General features: G+C 36.8%; 1 protein-coding gene and 1 pseudogene across 1 annotated transcript; one reads left to right on the plus strand and one right to left on the minus strand.

The window, feature by feature from the left end:
- Nucleotides 1-781: 781 nt before the first annotated feature.
- Nucleotides 782-1,768, minus strand: TAS2R39 (taste 2 receptor member 39). The gene has a single exon (XM_057733296.1). The coding sequence runs from the start codon at nucleotides 1,766-1,768 to the stop codon at nucleotides 782-784; it is 987 nt and encodes a 328-aa protein (XP_057589279.1).
- Nucleotides 1,769-5,694: 3,926 nt separating this feature from the next.
- LOC130852308 (60S ribosomal protein L7-like) lies at nucleotides 5,695-6,340 on the plus strand (annotated as a pseudogene).
- Nucleotides 6,341-23,281: the final 16,941 nt, after the last annotated feature.

Here is a 23,281-nt window from a genome sequence, read left to right on the forward strand (position 1 = left end):
ATCTGTCTCACTTTAAAAATGTTTGCATTCGTATAAATTTCAGATGTATGCTTTCCCTCACTGATGAATAGTCCTGTACTGAAGATCTTTCTGCAGATGTTTTTTTTCACATGTATACTTATGACCATATCTTTGGGAAAAGTTCTTAGACAGTAATTTTTAGGTTGAAAAGTATCTTATGTACTGTTAATTTTGACACATGTTCCAAATTATTCAGATTATGTCCTTGAAGGATGGAGATAAAATGCATTTCCAGCTGTTACTCAGAAAGCTTCCTGAATAATCTGAGTCTGTTTAAAAGACATGTGGATGGGGAAAGAGAGACGTTGCCAGAAGTTCAAGTTGCAAAGCCTTCCTTTATTTTGGTGGCTACATCAGCTCTGCCTGCACATCAGAATCACCTTGAGAACTGAACAAATTGTCCAGGTTCCAACACCAGAAATCCTGATTTCATTGATCTAGGGTCAGGCCTGGACATTGGTATTTAAAAAAAATTTCCTCTAGAGATTCTAATGTGTAGCCAGTGTCCAGAGTCACTGCTTTAGATAGAGAAAGGGGAGGTAGAAATGGAAGACTCGGATGAAGAATATGTCAGGCATCACTAAGATTGTGCCCATGAAGCAAAAGAGAAAAAAGAAGACCCAACTGCAGTACAAAAATACCTCAAGTCTGGGGAAGAAAGGCAGAAAGAGAGAGGTCTAGGTGAGGGAAAAGCAGAGCTAGTTGGGCTAGGTGCTTTTGGTGTGGGTCATAGAGTCTGCTTTTTTAAGTAAAGGTGAACTCAAGCCTGAAGGCGCTTCCAATCTCTCCTCAACCCAGGGTTGTTCTGAATCAGTAGGATGGAATGGCCAGCAGGGTAGGCAGCTATGATGATTTTGCACAAAATATTCCAGAAACTGTTGGTGCCAAAGATGTTGGACATGTAGAGAAATAGAATAACTGCATTGAAAATATAGAGAATGAGAAAGTAGCTGGTGGCTTTGATGGCCCCCATATGGGATTCCATGCTGGGGTCCCTGGAGCCAGTGGCATTGCTTTCCATGTGCAGGGTGTGTCTCCTGAGAGAGATGATCAGCAGGGTGGCTGCAAGGATGAACATGATCAGAGGAACGAAGACCCCCATGTTAAAGAAGAGAACCAGGTTGATCACATAGGTCTCAGCGAAGTCACCTTTCTTAGTGGAGTTGAAGGAGTGGGTAGAAAAAGGATTGTTACAATGCACAGTGTAGGTGTTTTTGAAGAAGAACACACTTTGGCCCAAGGAAGCAAACACTGATAGCCACAGAAGCCAGGGCATCAATCCAGAAATTCTCCATTTCAGCTTGAGGAAAAGGGAGTAGGAGAAATTCGCAATCTTCACAAAGTAGAAGAAACTGAGCCAGGCAGCAAACCAGAGGCTACAATAATTTAAGAACATGAAACTTCCCTTGAATGTATCATATACAATCTCTTCATTATAAAAATGTGGGAATGTTGAACTGAAGGTGAGTTCTAGCATCGTGAAACTTTGTTGAGCTATTCTGGATCCACTCAGGAAAAGCAGGATCTTGCCACTCGTGGAAATTGCCTTATTGTGAATCCACTCAGCTGTATGTATAGCTACAATGAACCCATTTGCAGTGATACCGAGGACACATTCAGTGCCTATAATTATTAACAGCAAAACGATGTGAGACGGTGACAACTGATTTTCTGAGAGATTGCAGGTTTCGGTCATCCTGAGTTGTTGCTCCTCTTCGGTGTCTGGAGGAAAATGTCTCCCTAGCATTTGATGGGCAGGTCTGTGGTAGCTCCCACTATTCACGTCACAAGAGGAAGCAGCGGATGCATCATTTCCAAATCTACTTCATTTGTTTATTTTAGAATTCTTAGTTCTAAATCTGGAGATGCAAATGATGGAATAATTTGTTTTCTAATCCTCTCCCATGTCCTTTTGGATGCATTGGTGTGTTTGTTCAATCATGGGGCCCAGGGAAGAACTTGAGTAGACACTCCTTTATAAATCACTAGCACAGTATTGAGAGCTATGTTCTTTAATAGCTCCACTTAAGTCAACCATATGTCTACCAAGTCACCATTTAACTGAGTTTCACTTGTGACCTCAGGGAACTGACTGAAAATGATAATAACTTCAAATATTTATAGTTCTTATGTGCTAGGCCCTGTCCAAACACTGTAAATATTATGAAATTTAAGCCTCACAACAATCCTATGAAGTATGTACTTTTATTATCTCCATTTTGCTGATGAGGAAACTGAGGCTAAATAACTTTTCCAAAGTCAAAGAGGGAGAGGGAGAAGGAGAGAGAGAACTAGGATTCAAACCCAAGTCACATGGTCCCAGAGTCCTTGTTCTTACTCAGGATGTTATACTACCTACCCCTGTGGATCCTTTTGTGCATGTCAAAGACTAATGTAGGGTTGGCTTAACTGTAACATTTTATCCTGATGGTCTTTTGTGATGTCCTCACTACTTAGGAAAGAATAATTGAGTTGGAAAAAACCCCACTTGTGAGTTTTTTCCCCCCACAACTCACACAGAACACTTTACTTTGGACAATTCTGCTTATTAAACATCTTTTTTTTTTCCCCTTTTTTATTTTTTTTTAATTTTTTGGGGGTACACCAAGTTCAATCATCTGTTTTTATACACATATCCCCATATTCCTTCCCTTCCTTGACTCCCCCCCCTTTTTTTCCCCTTATAGTAAGCAATTCTGCAACACTGACTGCGTGCCTGACAATTTAACTCAATTATAACTCAGTCTACCTGGAGATAACATCAGATCCACAGGTTAAGGGCTCAGTCCCACAAGACTACCCTCCATTTAGATGCCAATCCCAAGTCCAGCTTGTCCCCTGTGCTTCTGCTTTATTGGCTATAAGTTAAGAGTTATGACCCCCTTTTTGGGTTCAGTTAATTTGCTGGAGTGGCTCACAGAACTCAAGAAAACAGCTTATTTACATTTACTGATTTATTATGAAAGGATATGATAATAGATGAACATCCAGATGGAAGAGATGCATAGAACAAGGTTGTGGGAAGGGGAAGAGAGCTTCCATGCCCCCTTTGGAGTGCCACACCCCTAGCGCCTCATGTGTTCACCAACCTGAAAGCTCTTTGTACCCAGTCCTTTTTTTAAAATATAAATTTATTTATTTGTTTATTGGCTATGTTGGGTCTTTGTTGCTACACACGGGCTTTCTCTGGCTTTGGCGAGCAGGGGCTACTCTTTACTGTGGTGCGTGGGTTCCTCACTGTGGTGGCTTCTCTTGTTGTGGAGCACAGTCTCTAGGCATGTGGGCTTCAGTAGTTGTGGCACACGGGCTCAATAGTTGTGGCTCATGGGCTCTAGAGTGCAGGCTCAGTAGTTGTGGCACACAGGCTTAGTTGCTCTGTGGCGTGTGGTATCTTCCTGGGGCAGGACTCGAACCCATGTCCCCTGCATTGGCATGTGGATTCTTAACCCCTGCACTGCCTAGGAAGTCCCCTTTTGGGTTTTTATGGAGGCTTTGTTACATAGGCACAGTTGATTACATCATTGGCCATCAGTGATTTTCAACCTCCAGTCTTTCTCCTCTTCCTGGAAACCAGGGGTTGGGACTGAAAGTTCCAACCTTGTACTCACAGTTGGTTCTCCTGGCAATCAGTCCCCATCCTCAGATGTGTTCCAAAAGTCACTTTGTTAACCTAACAAAAGGCATTTTTGTTGATCTCCTCACTTAGGAAATTCCAAGAGTTTTAGAAGCTCTGTACCAGAAAAGGAGACAAAAATCAGATGCATTTCTTATTACAAATCACAATATCACAATAACAAAGCAAGAAGATGCTGATTGTCTGAGACAAACCTCTTTTACCAAATAAATTACTTGAGAGACAATAAATCTCTGTATATATAAATGATTGCACACACACACTTGTGTACACACAAACACATATTTACCTTTCATTTTAAGCAAATCACTAGGAAAATAAGCGTTGAAGGAAAAATTCCTTGTTCCTTTACAAGGCAGGCAAATCAACGTAGGGTAAAAACAACACCCCAAGTCACCTAATCTACTTTGGAATATCAAAACCAAAAGAGATGAAGAAAAGAATCACTTTTATCTTTGGGAAATTGTTTCTGATTTTAAAATGTAAGCACAATGCACATAGTGATAAAATGGACTTCTCAACTCAGAATAAATTAACTTTTATGAGTGTACTTAACTCTAAAATAATGATAATGAAGTAATTCTAATAAAGAGATGGTTGATGGGTGAGCTGTCTCTGAAAATTTTCATAATATTTGGTTTTCCCTTTACTTAGGGATTCTTTTAAACAAGGTAAAAACTTAACATTTTCTGGCCTGATTAACTGTTTTAGACAAGTTGTGATGAATTTGACGATCTCATCTTTAAATCTCTATTCTTGAATTCCCAATGTTTTCCTTGAATGCGATATAATACACAATTGCTACTCTCTGCTGTTTCCACCCACTTGTATAAGTAGGTCTGTAGTATCTTGGGACCTCTGATTTGGTTTACAAGAGGCTTTTTCTTGTCACTGGCTCTCCTCCACTTCTGCTAACCCAAACTTCCAAGAGTGTGAGGGATAATGGGACACACTGTCTGAAGAGTTGGATGCCTCTCTTCTCATTTGTTTTGCTCATCACCATATTAAAAAAATAAAATTCAAACTGAGTAAATTTGAAGACCAAATTGGCTTTATTCAACAATTTATGAATCAAACAGCATCCCATCTAGCAAGTAGAAAGGAGCTCTGAGGAGCTGTACAAAATGGAAGAATTTTATAGACAGAGGGCAGATAAAGGACATTTCTAGTAAGAGAGGATTATTTCAGGCAAGATCACCTTCCTTTTGGGGGAAGGTGGGGATCTATCAGGCAGGTTACCTCAGTAGTGCTGACCAGGTAATTACAGATCAATTGATTAAAGGCCATATTCCTGAGAGACGCTGAAACTGCAATTAGGTTAGGTATTAAGTCTTGGTTTGCTGATGTGGGACTTAGCACAAGTGACTCCATTTGGGGCTTGTTGTTTCTTTTTTAACAATTGTATCTCATTCCTAGTTCCTAACATAGTGCCTGACCCCCAGTACAAAGATACTTGCTGGTGAATGAATGACCAGACCAGTGAATTCAGAATTTCAGAGAAGTTCTTTATAATGAAAGACAGGCAGAGAAATGGCAGTTCTACTGCCTGATAAATCTTGAACTCTTGCAGGTCCGATGCCTAAATTAAGTGTGGGAATGCAAACAATGAGATAGACTGAGAACACAGCAGTTATTTATGCTTCTGTGAGAGAAATGCTGGTGAGAGACAGAGAGGACAAAGGAAGGAGACACAGAACTGGAGTGACCTCAGCTGGGAGCTGAGTTTCACAGTGTTGGGTACTGCAGAGAGGTAGCGGGCAGGATCAGGGGCCATGTACATCATCAAAGGCATTTTATTTTTAACTTTATTTTTTTAAAGAAAGTGTAGTTGATTTATAATGTTGTGCCAATCTCTGCTGTACAGCAAACTGCCTCAGTTATACACATATAGACATTCTTTTTTTAAAATATTCTTTTTGCCTCTTTCCCAGCCGTAACCATGGAGGATGCAGAAGAGAAGAAAAAGAAGGTTCCTGCTGTGCCAGAAACCCTTAAGGAAAAGTGAAAGAATTTCACAGAGCTTAAGATTAAGTGCCTGTGAAAGAAGTTTGCTCAAAAGATGCTTCGAAAGGCAAGGAGGAAGCTTATCTACGAAAAAGCTAAGCACTATCACAAAGAATACAGGCAGAGGTACAGAACTGAAATCTGAATGGCTAGGATGGCAAGAAAAGCTGGCAATTTCTATGTACCTGTGGAACCCAAATTGGCTTTTGTCATCAGGATCAGAGGTATCAATAATGTGAACGCAAAGGTTTGAAAGGTGCTGCAGCTTCTTCGCCTCCGTCAGATCTTCAATGGCACCTTTGTGAAGCTCAACCAGGCTTCAATTAACATGCTTAGAATCGTGGCACCATACATTGCATGGGGGTACCCAAACCTGAAGTCAGTAAATGAATTAACCTACAAGCATGGTTATGGCCAAATCAACAAGAAGCAAATTGCCCTGACAGATAATGCATTGATTGCTCAATCTCTTGGCAAATATGGCATTATCTGCATGGAGGATCTGATTCATGAGGTCTATGCTGTTGGAAAACATTTCAAAGAAGCAAAAAACTTCCTGTGGCCCTGAAAATTGTCTTCTCCATGAGGGGGAATGAAGAAAAAGACCACTCATTTTGTAGAAGTGGAGATGCTGGCAACAAGGAACACCAGATCAACTGGCTTATTAGAAGAATGAACTGAGGTGTCTATCATGATTATTTTTGTAATCTGGTCAGTTAACAAACAGTGACTGCTTTAAAAATGAAAAAAAAATTATTTTCCATTATGATGTATCAAAGGATATTGAATATAGTTCCCTGTGCTATACAGTAGAACTTTGTTGTTTATCCACGCCGTATACAATAGTTTACATCTGCTAATGCCACATTCCCAATTCTTCCTACCCCACCCCCTCTCCCTTGGTAACCACAAGTTTGTTCTCTATGTCTGTGAGTATGCTTCTGTTTAGTAGATAGGTTCATTGGTGTCACATTTTAGATTCCACATGTGAGTGATATCATACGGTGTTTGTCTTTCTCTTTTTGACTTACTTCACTTAGTATGATGATCTCTAGTTGCATCCATGTTGCTACAAGCATCAAAGACATTTTAGAAGAGTCTCTACTTGCCCCAGTTTCTGGAAGAGTTGCTTCCTGCAATGAAAAGAAGAATATTGGTGATGGGAATTCCCAGAGTTAGCCTAAAGTGGGGTGAAGTAACCTTTCTAGCTGAGGAGATGATCTTTTAAAGTAGAACTGGTGGATCAATACCTAAATGGCGTATCCAATTTTCCAAATATATCCTGATGTATTCAAGTATATTTCTAACCAAGGAAAATTCATGAAGAAAACTGTACCATTAAGGGCAGAAAGAATGGCTTTAAAAAGTCCAATTTATTAGGTTATATTTTAAACTTATTATTTTGAAGTAGTTTTTGATGTAGAGATGCGTTATAAAGATAGTACAGAGAATTCTCATATACCCTTCACCAAGCTTCCCCTAATGGTCACATCTTACATAAATAACCACAGTACAATGATTAAAGCTAAGAAATTAGCTCAGTTACAATACTATTAGGTAAATTGTAGTTTTGATTTGGATTTTTCCAGTTTTCAACTAATGTCCTGTTCCAACATCTAATCTAGAATACTTCATTGCATTTACCCATTATGTTTCTTTCTTTCTTTTTTTTTTTAAATGTTGGTCTTCACTGATTTTTTCTAAAGATTTATTTTTTTATTTGTTCTTGGCTGCATTGGGTCTTCATTGCTGCACACAGGCTTTCTCTTGTTGTGGTGAGCAGGGGCTACTCTTCATTGTGGTGCGTCGGTGTCTCATTGCGGTGGCTTCTGGCTTCTCTTGCTGCAGAGTAGGGGCTCTAGGCACACAGACTTCAGTAGTTGTGACTCGTGGGCTCTAAAGTGCAGGCTCAGTAGTTGTGGTGCATGGGCTTAGTTGCTCCATGGCATGTGGGATCTTCCCGGCCCAGGGATTGAACCCATGTCAGCTGAATTGGCAGGCAGATTCTTAACCATTGTGCCACCAGGGAAGCCCAACCATTATGCTTCTTTAGTCTCCTCCAGTCTGTAATAGATTCTTGGTCTTTCCTTTTCTTTCATGACCATGAATATTTTGAAGAATGCTGGTCAGGTATTTTGTAGAATATTTCTTGGTTTGGGTTTGTCTCATGTTTTCTCATGATTAGACTAGGGTTGTCTAATCCCTCTCCCCAACCCATTCCTTAAATCTCTAGTGACCATTGCTTTTTCTGTCCCAATACTTTTGCTCTTTTTAGATGCTTATACTTGAATTCATACATTACGTAGCCTTCTGAGTCTGGCTTCTTTTGCTTAGTGAAATGTATTTAAGATTTAACCATGCTGCTGTGTGAATTGATAGTTGAGACTTTTATTCTTGAGTAAAGTATTCTATGGTATGGCGATACCAGATTCTTTACCTATTTTATTTATTGAAGGACATCTCTGTGACACAATTTTTGGCAATGCTAAATGATAAAGCTGCTATAAACATTCACATATATAAATTTATATGAGTAAATTCTTAGAAGTAGGATTTCTGAGTTGTACAGTAACTTTATAAGAAGTTTAACTTTTTAAGAAACTGACAAACTATTTTCCAGAGTAGTACTATTTTTCATTCCTGCCAGCAACGTATGAAAGTTTTAGTTGCTCTGATCTTAACAAGCACCTAGTATTGTCAGTGTTTTGTTTTGTTTGTTTTTAAGTCATTTTAAAAGATGTGTAGTGGTATTTCATTATGATTTAAATTTTCATTTCCCTAACAACTAGTGATGTTGAACATCTGTTCATATGCTAATTGGACATAAGTATATCTTCTTTGATCAAGTGTTTACAGGTTTTTGCCTATTTTTGTAAAAAAATTGAGTTGCTTATTGTTGAATTTTAAAAATTCTTTATATGTTATGGTTATAAGTTTTTTAAATCATTTATGTGCTTTGCAAATATTTTCACTCAGTCCATGGTTTAGCTTTTAATTCTTTTTTTTTTCTTTTTAATCTTTTTATTTTGAAATATTTTAAGGTTTATAGAAAAGTTGAAAAGATAGTATCATTAAAGCATCTTTTGAAATGGATTTTGAAGGCTGATTAGGAGTTTGAGGATTGGGATCTGTTATGCTCATATCACAAAACTGTTGAATAGTGGTATCAATAAAGTGCAAGCTGGCCTAGACGTGGCTGGATGGAAAAGCTATTTCACATCCCTAAGCCAGGATATGTTGCAATAGCAGTGGCGAGAACCTCACTTGCACTGTGTCATCTAGTGAGAAAGAACATTAAAAAATGGATCATGGAGGAGAAATAAAATACTTAAATTGCTTAAAATTTAAATTAAAAGGTAAAACATATAAAGAGTATAACTATACAGACTTAATTCTCTTTAAGTCTTTGGAAAATCTCTTTATAGAAGGGATACAAACTGCTCATGTTTCTTTTTATTTATTTATTTATTTATTTATTTTTATTGGCTGCATTGGGTCTTTTTTTTTAAATTTTATTTATTTATTTATTATTTTTGGGGGGGTACACCAAGTTCAATCATCTGTTTTTATACGCATATCCCCGTATTCCCTCCCTCCCCTGACTCCCCCCCCACCCTCCCCCGAGTCCCCCCCACCCTCCCCGTCCCAGTCCTCCAAGGCATCTTCCATCCTCAAGCTGAACTCCCTTCATTATACAACAACTTTCATAGAATGAAAGTTTTGAATTTTGATAAGTTTCAGTTTATCAATGTTTATACTATGAATTATGCTTTTGGTATTATATTGAAAACTCTTTGCCAGACCCAAAGCCACAAAAGTTTTCTCCTCTGTTTTCTTTGAGAAGTTTTATGATTTTACCTTTTCTGTTTATGTTGATGATCCATTTTGATTTAATTTTGTATGGAGTGGGAGGAATGTGTGGAGGTTTTTGTTTTGTTTTTGCATATGAATAACCAATTGTTCCAGAACCACTTTTTGACAAAAATGTTCTTTCCTCATTGAATTGCCTTGACACCCTTGTCAAAAATCAGTTGTTAATGTTTGTGTGGGTCTACTTCTCAACTGTCTCTTCTGTTCCATTGACCTATGTGCTTATCCTTTTGTAAATAATACACTGTATTTTCTTTTGCTCAGTTGGGTCTTAGTTGTGACACGCAGGCTTAGTTGCCCCTTGGTGTATGGGATCTTAGTTCCCAGACCAGGGATCCAACTCGTGTCCCCTGCATTGGAAGGCAGATTCTTAACCACTGGACCACCAGTTGTCTCACACTGTATTAGTTATAATGTTTTATAAGTTTATAAATAACTTTATAAGTTTTGAGATTGGATAGTGTAAATCTTTGAAATCTGTTCATGCTTTTCAGAGTTATTTTGCTGTGAGTGGAGGCTCAGGAAAAAAAAGTTTGAGCAGATTCTCTTCAGCAGTAACTACCATAGAATTTCAAAGGAGTATTTTCTTCCTGTGGTTTCCTTTTCCTCCCACAGAAACTGCCACATCTTTCAGTCTTCTCTTTGACTGAAGTAAAAAGCAGAGGACATTCCCTTCATTCTTTCTTTCTTTTTTATATTGTTATCATACTAACTCTAGAGGCAAATGATATTCTAGACTTATTATTGCAAGATCATCGGGGTTTACATTTCACATTTATTGTCCTCTAGAGATCTCCATAGTCGATTTCGTTGTGAAGATTTTTTTGTTTCCTTCATGGCACAATGACCATTTCATCATGTAGTAAGTTCCGTGTTTCTTTTCTCCCCACTGTACCTGCTATGACTCTGCTTACTTATACGAATTCCATGAAAATATACTATGTGGTCAATTATAGTTTTGATATCAATAAAGATTTTTTGTATGAAAAACATGGACCATTTTAAATAAAAATTAAAAAGGACTCATAATTGCATGACTCAGCAATGGCCATTGTACTCAGTATTTTTATATATCTAATTTCTACATATATCATTTTAACATTTTTTTTGTAAAAGCAATGAAAGAATCATACAATTTTGCCCCCAATTAAATCCCTTTAGTTGTATTTCATAATTGGTTCAGGTATGCTATTAAAAACCAACTTCTTTTTGACATTTTATAGTTCTTAATAGTAATTCATCTAAATTAATTAATTCATCTAAATTCATTATTTACATAATAACAATGACGGCAATAGCAAGCAGTGCTTAAACAAGATAGAAGTATAGTCTCTATTATATTAAAGTCTAGAAGTAACTGGTCCAAGATGGACGGTCACTCTGCTTCCCCAAGTCCTCAGATACAATGCTTCTTCCAGTTCATTGCTCCTCCTTCTCTAAGGTGTGGCCATCAGTCTCTGATTCAGGATGGTTGCATCTGCAGTCAGGGTGCTAGTGTGGAAGAAGGCAAAGAAGAAGAGACAAAAGATGTTGGCATAACCCTAAAGTGAGACTCCCACACACTACAAAGTAGCAGTTCTTGCATACCACTGGCTGAGTGATATTGCATGTTTAGTTATATTGCAACATTTATCTGCAAAGAAGTCTTGGAAATGCGATCTGTTGGTAGGCAATTATGTGTCTGGTTGAAAATTCTTTTACATTGGTTAAAGAGGAAAATGAATATTGAAGGAAAAATAGCAGTGTCTGCTGGAATCATAATATATTAAAAATATACTGATGAATTCAGTTCATTAATATTCTATTTAGATTTTTGCATCTATGTATCTTAGATTTATTTTTAACTTTCTTTTCTTGTACTCTCATTGTTTAGCACATAATTATTTCATAAAATGAGTTGGGTAACTTTTGCTCTTATTTTAGTCTCTGAAACTATTATCTTTTTTTTTTTTAAGATTTATTTTATTATTTGTTTATTTTATTTTTGGCTACATTGGGTCCTTGTTGCTGCGCGACAGCTTTCTCTAGTTGTGGTGAGCAGGGGCCACTCTTCATTGTGTGCAGACTCCTCATTGCAGTGGCTTCTCTTGTGGAGCATGGGCTCTAGGTACATGGGCTTCAGTAGTTGTGGCACGTGGACTCAACAGTTGCTCATGGGCTTGGTTGCTCCATCACATGTGGGATCTTCCTGGAGCAGGGATTGAACACTTGTCCTCTGCACTGGCAGGCAGATTCTTAACCACTGTGCTACCTAGGAAGTCCCTGAAACTGTTATCTTTTCCTTGAAGATCTGGTAAACCTTACCTAGTAAATCTTTACTATATCTATAGTTATTGCATCCTATTTTCTTTCTAATACTGTCTGTGTCTTTTCTTATTGCTTTCTATTTAGAGGTTTGCTTGTTTAACTAGATTTCCCATCTTCACCCTGGAGATTCAGCTCTGAGTTTTGTTTACCCTCCATTGCTTCTTTGATTCCTGTCACATTAATTTATTTGATTATCCTTAATATAATTTGCCATCATCCTTTAGTTTAATTTTGTCACCTTTTTAAAGTTTCTTGAGTAGAACACCTAACAAACTCATTTTCAGTTTTTCTTATTTTTTTTTAAATAAAGAAGTATATACATTTACTGCTAAGTACCATGTTACATGAACCCTGTATAATTTAGCATGTAGTACTTCCGCTGTCATGTGTTTCTAAGTATTTTGTAACTTCCTTTATGAGTTCCTCTTCGAGAAGTGTTTTGAATAGGTAAAACATGCACATATTAATACATTCTTGAGCACATATTATGTGCCAGGCACGTGGGATACAGAAATGAAACACAGGGACCCTGCCCTCCAGAAGTTCTAAAGATCAATGTTTACAGCTATCACAGGTATAAGAGACGTTTCCTCTCAATGATGGTGTGTTTCATATAAGTAGGCCTCTGACTGAGTCAGCCTGTATGTTTACTGATCAAGTTGCCTACAGTGGTTGGGTAGAGAGCCCTGGCCAGATGGGGCCAAGATTAGTGTCTAGTATGTATGCCCATAAATCAGTCTCTCTTTGTTCCTGGTACAGCTAATCTCAGTTAGTGATCTTGTAAACAGTTACCTTGACACCGGAAGAAACAATGTAACTAGGTTGCATAGTTTTAGTTTAGTTTTTATTCAATGTACGCATAAAGAATCATATTTCTACATGGTTTTTTATTTAGGAAAAAACCCTGTTTTCCCTCACTATCTCATTTCCCCTTCTCAGAGGAAGTCATTTTCATCTCCTTTATCTGTTTTATTTGATATTTTTCTCCATGTCTCTAAATAACATACCTATTCTGCTACCTCTTGACTTTTTCCCCCAGTTTCGGGCATTTTTTTTTTTTTTTTGACTTCCCAGTTTGGAAGATGAGACTTTGTATTTCATTCTCCACACCCCAGCTTAGTACACACACACACACTCACTCATACTTTCTAATCTCCATGCTCCCCGTACATTTATAACATCAGTTACAATGATGTTCAAGTTTTACATTTTTAGGACAATGCACATACAATTTGTAGTTGAGCCCTATGGAAACCCTGTGATTACTTTTTGTTTCATATGCATCTTTTTGTTCTCCTTAGAATAACAAAAAGATACTTTGTTTCTTAGTTTTTTATGTATTTGTCACCAACTCACTCCGAAGTTGATCCTAAATTTCCAAACGTTTTTTTCAATATGCTCAGCCACACCAGGTGTTCTATATCTTGTAGACACAACTCCATGATCCTTTCTACCTGCTCCAGCCTGGACTGGTTCTCTCTAGACTTGCTCAGGCCTGCCATTTTAAACTCTTCCATACCCATTCTCCTGTTGATTCTCATCGCTTCTATCTTATGGCGAATTTTGTTTTCTGGTTCCCGTATTTTCTTCTCTCCTGGTTTACTCCCTTGTTTTGGCAAAGCACATGCTCCAATAGCTTCCTGAGAAAGGGTTGTAAAAATTCATGAACAGAAATCTCAATTAAAATAGTCAGGAGGCCAGAAGACGGAGGTCTCATTCTCCATGATGATAGCAGAGCCCAGCTATCTGTTATCTATCAAGACTTCCTCTTCTTTCCCGTCAAGAGCTTAATCAATGAGCAATAGTCACAACTCAGCCAATGAAAAGCCATGGACTCTGTTTACTATAGACCTCCCAACTTCCTTTTCCCCTCTATGAAAGAGTTATCCTCTCTATTTTTGTGGGGGACTTACATGTGGCTCACCATGGTTGTAGGCTTTGAATTACAATTCTTTGCTAATCCTGAATAAATCTATTTATGCTGGAGAAATAACTGGCAGCCTATTTGTAGTAGGTCACCAGGGTGCATGGGAGATTTTATTTTTTTTGAAATTTGTATGTTAAAAATATCTTTATTCTGACTTCCTGATTAGTGGTATGGCTGTGAATAGAATTCTAGGTTGGGACACAATTTTCCTTGGAATTTCTTCCAGCTTCCAGGGTTGCTGTTGAGGATCTAGCCCCAATCTTGTTCCTTTGTGTTTGATTTACATTTCATTCTCTGGAATCAAGGAATACCTTCTCTTTGGCCATAGTGTCCTGAATTTTCATTTCATGATATTCTTTGCTGCATGCCTATTTTGCCTGCTGGATTGGGATTTAAATCTGGAAAATTACATCTTCCGATTTGGGCAATCTATTGATCATTTATTTAATTATTTTTTATACAGATGTTGACAGCAGCTTTATTTGCAATAGCTCCAAACTGGAAAACCAAATGTCCATAAACTAGTGAATGGAGAAACAAACTGCTATATATTCATGCAATGGACTACTACTCAGTAATAAAAAGGAATGAGCTGTTGATACATGCACCAAAATAATTATGCTGAATGAAATAAGCCAGAAACAAGAAGTACATATTTTATGATTCTATTTACACAAAAGTCTAGAAAATGCAAACTCATCTATAGTGACACAAATAGGTTAATGGTTCCCTGAGGATAGGAATGGAGGTTGAGGAGAGAAAAGGAGGGATTATAAAGGGAAACAAGGAACCTTTTGGGGATACGGATATGTTCATTATCTTAATGTGGTGCGGGTTTCATGAGTATACTCATATATCAAACCTTACCCAATTGTTCACTTTAGATACGTACTGTTTATTGCATGTCAAGTATACCTTGTATAATGCTGTAAAAAAATATTCTCAGGCCCTCCCTAGGCCTACCGAATCAGAATCTGTGGGGATAGGCCCCGCAATCTGTGTTTTAACAAACACTCCAGGCAATTCTGATGCACAGCAAAGTCTGAGACCAGTGATTCAGGTGATAAACTTCCAGCAGGTGAAGTAAGGTTCTGGACTGGAGTACAGATTTGAGAGTCACCTGCTTGGAGATCATATCTAAAGTTGTAGGATGATGGATTTAGAAAGTAAAGAACAGAAAGCAAGAGGTGGGAACTAAAGAACTAAAGAAAACCTACCCTCAGGAAATGGGGGAAAAGGAGGAACAGGTGATAGAAGCAGGAAGAAGCCTCCTGAGGTTGGGCGGAAGAACTAACAGATGCCACGGAAGGCATTTTAAGATACAGGGTGATCAATAATGAGGATACCAATGTGGTATCTTTATATTTGCATAAGTGCCACCCAGGTTCCAAATCATTTTCATGTACATTGGTGCATTAACCATGCCAGGGATGGACAAACAGACATCAATAATATTATACTTGGTAGGCAGCACAGTTTACACGGAAGAGTCCGGGATTTGGAGTTGGACAGACCTAGGAAGAATCTAGCTGCTTCACTTACTTATGTGCCAATTTGTTCAAGTTTCTTGAACTGAGTCTCCATTTCCCTGTTTTCAAAATGGAGCTAATTCTACCCACTAACAGGGTAGAATATATTTAATGAATCTTTTTACTTTGATTTCTCTCTTATCTCTTTTCTGAATTCCTGCTGTTCAATGTTTTTCCATCTCTCTACAATTGTGTTCTAGTTTCTGGGAGATTTCCTTGACTTTGTCTTCCAACCATCCCATTGAGTGTTTTCATTTTCACTATAATATTTAAAAATTCCCCATGCCCTTTTCTCCCCTCTGAATGCTCCTTTATAATAATGTCCGTCTCTTGCTATGTACATGAAGGTACAATCAATTGTCTTTTCAAATTTCCGTCTTCCATGCTGTCTGTTTCCTGTAAGTTAAAGCCTCTCTTTGATTTGATCTTTGTATTTCTTGGTAAAGATTTTTAGCAGCCATCTATTAATCTTCAGATGACTGTTTCTGTGTGAGTGGGGTTCTCTTAGGTTATGTACATCTGAATATATTTTTATTTTGCTCTTATTTTAATGAGAATTTGATTAGGTAAAAGAGACAGCTATTTGCTCTCAGCACTTTAAATATTTGGATTTGTTAGTTTCTTCTTTCTGCTATTATTGTTAATGAGAAATACACTGTCATTCTTTAGTAGTTATCTTTTTTAGTGTATCTTTGGTAAGTTTTAAGATCTGCTTCTCTTTGATTTACTGCAGTTTTTCTACTATGTGTCTAGTTTGGTTCTTTATTATTATTGCTTTTTAATGTGTGCTGCAATATTCAGAAGGGGCTCTAAATATGGTATTTTATATATATTTTAAAAACTGGGAAACTTTTGGGACTTCCTAGGTGGTGCAGTGGTTAAGAATCTGCCCACCAATGCAGGGCACATGGGTTCGATCCCTGCTCCAGGAAGATCCCACATGTTGCGGAGCAGCTAAGCCTGTGCACCACAACTATTGAGCCTGTGCTCTAGAGCCCATGAACCACAACTATTGAGCCCATGTGCCACAACTACTGAAGCCCATGTGCCTAGAGCCTGTACTCAGCAACAAGAGAAGCCACCGCAATGAGGAGCCCGCACACCACAATGAAGAGTAGCCCCCACCCACCTCAACTAGAGAAAGCCCATGTGCAGCAATGAAGACCCAATGCAGCCAATAAATAAAAAAATTAAGTAAAAAACAAAACTTTCAGCAATGTTATCTTTAAATCTGTCTCTCAGACTTTTCCTCCAGTCTCTTCATCTAGAGTTCTTATTAGACCCAGTTTCTCTTTACTGTTATTTCAAGTTTTTAATTTTTTGTCTTTTTATTCTTCTTTCCATGTAAGGTAACCATGTAATTTATCATGCAAATGGGACACTTTTGGAGTAAAAAAGAGTGCTATGATGATTAAACTTATGTAATTATTTGAATATGTATTTATTGGCTGAAACATTTGTTTTTTGGTAAACTGATAAAATAGATCTATTTAGAAAGTATTTATCTATTTAGATCTAAATAGATCTAATAAATAAATAAATAAATTTATATAAAAAAGTACTTCCTTCTATTGATTAACTGAACATTAAAAATAATATTTTTCCTGTTTATATTCATGTACTTTAATAAGATTTTTAGTCATATCTATTCCTAATGCTGTGTCACTGGTATTTTTCTGAATAATATATATTTCAATATCTCTTTTTTTCTCTCTTATCTTCATAAAATTGCCTGCAATATTATTCAAATTTGCAGTTTATGGCTAATACATTTGAAATTGTTGATACCTTCAATTGGTTTTCCTCTGAATATTAAGAAAATAGTCTTTATAAATGCTGAGATAATTAGCACAAGCTGAGCAATTCTGTTAAAGGGAGGATATTATTCTCAATTCTAACTTTTTTGGTACTGAATTATGTAAATATTTTATCTTCCATTCAGAAAAGCTTTCTTCAAAATATTTTATAAGACAAAACTCAAATATATTTTTCCTGTCCATAATTCTTTTGAATGTTCCACAAACTTTAGATTTTGCATAATTCTATTTCTTAATTTTATTTCATCAAGGGTGTTTATTTTACCTTATTGAGTATAAATTAAAAATATTAGTTCTATCAAAATATTCTTTCTAGAAGTTGAGATATTCTAAAGAATAATTTTAAAATTTTGAAATTAAATCTTTATACCGTTGAGTACTCATAGTTTATTTTGTTTAGTTTTTTCCCTTTTGTAGGGACAAATGGCAATGTTTTCCTTTAAGTTTTATTTCAATTATTGTAATTTAATAAAAGCTCTAAAAGCTGAAATATTTTTTGCTCCATTTGTTTAATACTTTGATTATATATTTTCCTCTGATTTTTGACAAAAGTAATCAAAATTCACAGGAATTTCTTACCAAAACATTCAATATAATAGCAGGGAACTTAGGTTCATTTATAAAGTAGTTCTTCAAAGATTCAAACATATCTAAAGTATGACTGAAGAGAAGGAGCAAAGGGAGAAATTGTATATTGTCATGGAGAAGTATTTTTTAATATCTAACATGAGATTCATCATACAAATATATTTTTATAAATTTATTTATTTATTTATTTATTTAATTGGCTGTGTTGGGTCTTTGTTGCTGCATTCGGGCTTTCTCTAGTTGCAGTGAGTGGGGGCTACTCTTCATTGTGGTGCGTGGGCTCCTCATTGTGGTGGCCTCTCTTGTTGCAGAGCATGGGCTCTAGGTGCATGGGCTTCAGTAGTTGTGGCACATGGGCTCAATAGTTGTGGCTCACGGGCTCTAGAGCACAGGCTCAATAGCTGTGGTGCATGGGCTTAGTTGCTCCATGGCATCATCATACAAATTTTATGTCACTTGCTCTGCTTACATAAAAATATTTGCAAAGCTTATCAACTACAGTTTTTATTTTGATTGGTGAAATATCTCAGATTGTTTGAAAGCTATTTAAATTATATGTGTACCACAAGCAATTAAAATTATCTTTCTGTTTCACAGATTTCTTGATTTAGTGAGAATATTAATTTTGATGTGACAGTGTGCTCCACTAAAATTTGTGTTCAGATTATTAGCTACCAAATTTTTACCTTCAATGTTAACATTTTTAAATGAGTTTCAATAGCACCACCAAAATGTCAGCCTTTTTTTCTTCAATGGAAAGAACTTCCAAAAGCTTTCCTTTTATTTCATGGATCAGATGAACACAATCTAATCATTATTTGAAACAACCAAATTTCCTATTTGAAAGACTGATAAAACTGAGATCGTATTACCAGGAATTTTTTCATCTATTAATGGACCAAACACATTGATAACTTTCAGCTCCTTTTTGGTACATGCCCATAAAGCTTGAAATTGAGAAGATAAACCTTACTAAAGGAATTTTACTTCTTCCTTTCCCATTTGGATGCCTTTTATTTCTTGCCTAATTGCTTTGGCTAGGACATCCAGTACTATGTTGAATAGAAGTGGCAAGAGTAAACATTCTTTTATTATTCCTGATCTTAGAGGAAAAGAGTTCAGTTTTTTACCATTGAGTATGATGTTAGCTGTGCGTTTGTCATATTTTGGCCTTTATCATGTTGAGATAGATTTCTTCTATACCTGGTTTTGTTGAATTTTTTTTTATCATAAATGAGTGTTGGATTTGTCAAAAGCTTTTTCTGCATCTGTTGAGATGATTACATATTTTTATCCTTCATTCTGTTAATGTGGTGTATTTCATTTGCATATGTTTTATTTGCATATGTTGAACCATCCTTGCATCCCAGGGATAAAACAATTTCATCATGGCATATAATCCTTTTACTATGTTCTTGGATTTGGTTTGCTAGTATTTTGTTGAGGATTTTTGTATCTATGTTCATCAGAGATATTGGTCTATAGTTTTCTTTTCTTATAGTGTCTTTGTCTAGCCTTATCAGAGTAATTAGTTTGGAAGTGTTCCCTCCTCTTAATTTTTTGGAATTTTTAAAAGCATTCTTTAAAAGTGTGGTAGAATTCACCAGTGAAGCCATTTTGTTCTAGCCTTTTCTTTGTTGAGAGGTTTTTGATTACTGATTAACTCTCCTTATTTGTTGTTGGTCTATTCACATTTTCTATTTCTTCATGTTTCAGTCTTGGTAGATTGTATAATTCTAGAAATTTATCCATTTTTTCTAGGTTATCCAATTTGTTGGCATATAATTGTTTATGGTAGTTTCTTATGATCTTTCTTATTTCTTGGTAACAGTTATAGTGTCTCCTCTTTAAATTCTGATTTTATTTATTTGGTCTTCTCTCCTTTTTTCTTCATTTCATCTAGCTAAAGGTATATGACCAAAATGAAAGGTCATGCTCTCCTGAGAGATATGGATGAAATGTACCTTCTCCACATGTACACTAATGTCATCTTTAGGTATATTCTTTTAGGTATAGTTTTCTACTAACTTTTGAAGTAGATGCTGATGCTCCTGCAACAGATTTAGGTCTATGGTTTTCATAAGGCCAGTGTTAATATTTTTTTTTGCACATTTAATGTTTTAATAAATATTGACAAACTACTCTCTCCACAGGTAAGTACTAAATTACACTCCATCTAGTCACTTACAAGGGTACCCATTTTTTCCACACCTTTGCCAGTACTACATATTATGAGTCTCTCTGTAAATATACGTGTGTGTCAGTCTGATGGTAGAGAATTGTTTCATTAGCATTTCTCAAATTACTAATGGGATTGAAAATCTTTTCTCATGTTTTCCAACTGTACATATTTCTCCTCTTTTATACAATAATGTATGTAATGTTCATAGAAGAGTGGCACATGATTCATGCTATATATTGTATTATTATTATTGTTCCTTTTTAAAATTTCTGGCCTTGGGATCACACTCATTATTTCTCTTAGTTCTGTTTTCTAAAGCCCATGATAGAAACCTAACTTTTTTCAGGTGTCCTTTCCTTGGTTGATAGGACTTTTCCATTTCATTCTTGTTGATATCTCTTATTTTCCAGCAGCCCACCCCAGCTGCTCAGGTTCAGAGTGGTGAATATAAAGGGTACTTCTTAGGTCTCACCTGAGCTGGTGTTCTCTTGGTCCACCAGGCTGCATGATCTGAATGCAAACCTCAGAATGCCTGTACCTCTCTACTGCAGCAGCTGTCAGCAAACTGTCAGACTTCCCCAGGTGCTAACAAGGCCCATCTAACTCCCAAGTTGAAATTATTCCTTGTCTCCTCAAGGGGCCACAGGAGCTGCAGTCTCTAACAGGTACAAGAGGTCTCAGCCCAAGAGCCCTGAGACAGTATACCCCACCACCTGGCTATAGGGTGTGTTTCCCTGCAGCCCTTCTGCCTGAGTGTGACCAGTGACACTATTATAGCCTCCACAATAGGTGGTAAAATTACAACAAAAATATTCATTATTAACTTTCTTGAGAAATAAAAATTCAATACTTAATTTTTGATTATGATACACCTTGTTTCCTTGAGCTCTTTATGCCAAAAGGTTTATTGTAAAAAAATCAAATAATGAAACAAATAAGTACTTGTAGATTTGTACTGTACAGAAAAATGACAAAAATACCATAGCAGGAACACTCAGATTCCTCTCTACTTGTTCCATGGCAGAACTACTCAGCCTCTATTTCTTATGCACTTTGCACCTAAGCTATAATTTCTCATTCCCTGCACTGTTCTCACCAGCTGGTGGCCTGAAGCCTGCATGCAAATCTCAGTCCACAGCATGAGCCATGCTCTGCTGGGGGGTGGAGCTGGCAAGAGCAGCAGCATTGTTTCTTTCCTGCTGCCACCCAAGGCTGGAAGGAGCCAGTGGTCCCAAGCCACTCACTAATGAGTACACTTTGTTTTTGCAGTAAGTTCCCTGGATGTTCTCCTTTAAAAAGAGGTATTTGTCCTGTTATTTCTGGAAACTGTACGGAAAAGTCAGCAGGGTTTTCAGTGGAACACCTCACATTCTGCTAGAGAAGACCTTGGCAGAAGTTGGAATACAAAGTGAAAGTACTAAGCCCATCCTGGCATGTTTTAATGCAAATAATCAAAACATTAAAATATGGGACAAATGCTAAATTAGATAGGGTGCGGGAGCAAAAAGCCAACCTAATACACTTATAGAGCTCTTCTCTAGTCCTAGGTGAATTCTTCAACACTGTCTTCTAATTTAAAAATATTTTATTTATTGAGTCAATTTCACAGTTTGTTCCTTTCAAACAAAAACTTTAAAAACTTCAATGGGTATATATACATTTTTGCAAGGTTTCTAATTGATTATTTTTCCTTGTATCTTATTGTTTAATTTCTGCCTCTTTTAAGACCGTTCTGTTAGTTTAATACTAGATTGGCATTTGATTCCTTTTTAAAAACATTTTGTTTTGGCAAGAACACAACGTGAGATCTACCCTCTTAACAAATTTTTAAGTATACAATGTACTATTGTTGACTATAGGTATAATTTGAACAGAAAATCTGTAGAGCTTATTCATCTTGCTTAACCAAAACTGTATGCTCAATGATTAGTTTCTATATGTGTTTCACAATTTTGGTTTGGAGTTTCATCTTGAAGCTGGGAGTCTCTCCTCTCTGTGGTCACCTCTCCCTGTCTAGCAATTTTATAGCATTTAAGTCACCTTTTCCTGGACCTCTGATTTCCCAGTCCAGAACTAGAATTCTTGCCTAGTTCTAATATTGTTGACTTTGTAGATATTGGTCCTATTATTTGCGGCCCTTTCTAACATGTACATTTTGTGTAACTATTTGGCTCCTGGTTTTATGTAGTTTTTCTTCAAAATGTAGCTTCTCTTAACCGCCAACCCATTTCTGACCCTAACAAATGACTAAAATTTTAAATGTTTTGTCTCCTTTTTGTTGTTAAGTCCCATAAAAAGATGCCCTCAGCTAAAATGGCTACAGCAGCAGAGATATATCAAGAAGTTTTGGAGCCATTTTATGGCATGGTAATCTGATCTAATGCAACAGTTTCTCTTCTCTTCCCTTCCTTCCCAGGAGTTGCTGTTGGAGCTCCAGTTGTATGCCCTCAGCAAGCTCTATTCTTTTTTTTTTTTGATTTTTTAAAATTGAAGTACAGTTGATTTACAAAGTTGTGTTAATTTCTGCTGTACAGTAAAGTGATTCAGTTATACATATATATGCATTCTTTTTTAAAATATTCTTTCCCATTATGGTTTATCACAGGATATTGAATATAGTTCCCTGTGCTGTACAGTAGGACCTTGTTGTTATCCATTCTATATATAACAGTTTGCATCTGCTAACCCCAACCTCCCAATCCATCCCTTCCCCAAACTCCTCCCCTCTGGCAACCACAAGTCTGTTCTCTATGTCTGTGAGTCGGCTTCTGTTTAGTAGATAGGTCCATTTGTGTCATATTTTAGATTCCACATATAAGTGATAGCATATGGTATTTGTCTTTCTCTGCCTGACTTCACTTAGTATGATAATCTCTAGTTGCATCCATGTTGCTGTAAATAGCATTATTTTCATTTTTTTCTATGGCTGAGTAGTATTTCATTGTATATATGTACCACATCTTCTTTATCCGTTCACCTGTTGATGGACATTTAGGTTGTTTCCCTGCCTTGGCTGCTGTGAATAGTGCAGCTATGAACATAGGGGTGCCTGTATCTGTTTGAATTATAGATTTGTCTGGATGTGTGCCCAAGAGTGGGAAACAACCACCGTTCTTGAACTGAAAACTTGACCTTAGTTTGTGTTTCCCCAGGGGCAGACTTTGAGACAAAGGTTTGAATGGAAGTATTTTTTAGCTCTTTGGAAAATTTAGGGAACACAAGAGGAGAGTTGGGTATTCATATACTCAGAGGAATATAATAAATAAAGGGTACATTATGAAGCCACTTACTACGGTGGAAGACTGGAGCTTAATCCTGAGGGATTGGTGTAAAACACGCGGCTCATAATTGTGGTCCCTCAGAGGCATAAGAGCACGGGTGGATCTGTGCCAGTTTCCGTCA

Source organism: Hippopotamus amphibius, chromosome 4 (genome assembly GCF_030028045.1).
Source record: "Hippopotamus amphibius kiboko isolate mHipAmp2 chromosome 4, mHipAmp2.hap2, whole genome shotgun sequence".
Lineage (NCBI taxonomy): Eukaryota > Metazoa > Chordata > Mammalia > Artiodactyla > Hippopotamidae > Hippopotamus > Hippopotamus amphibius.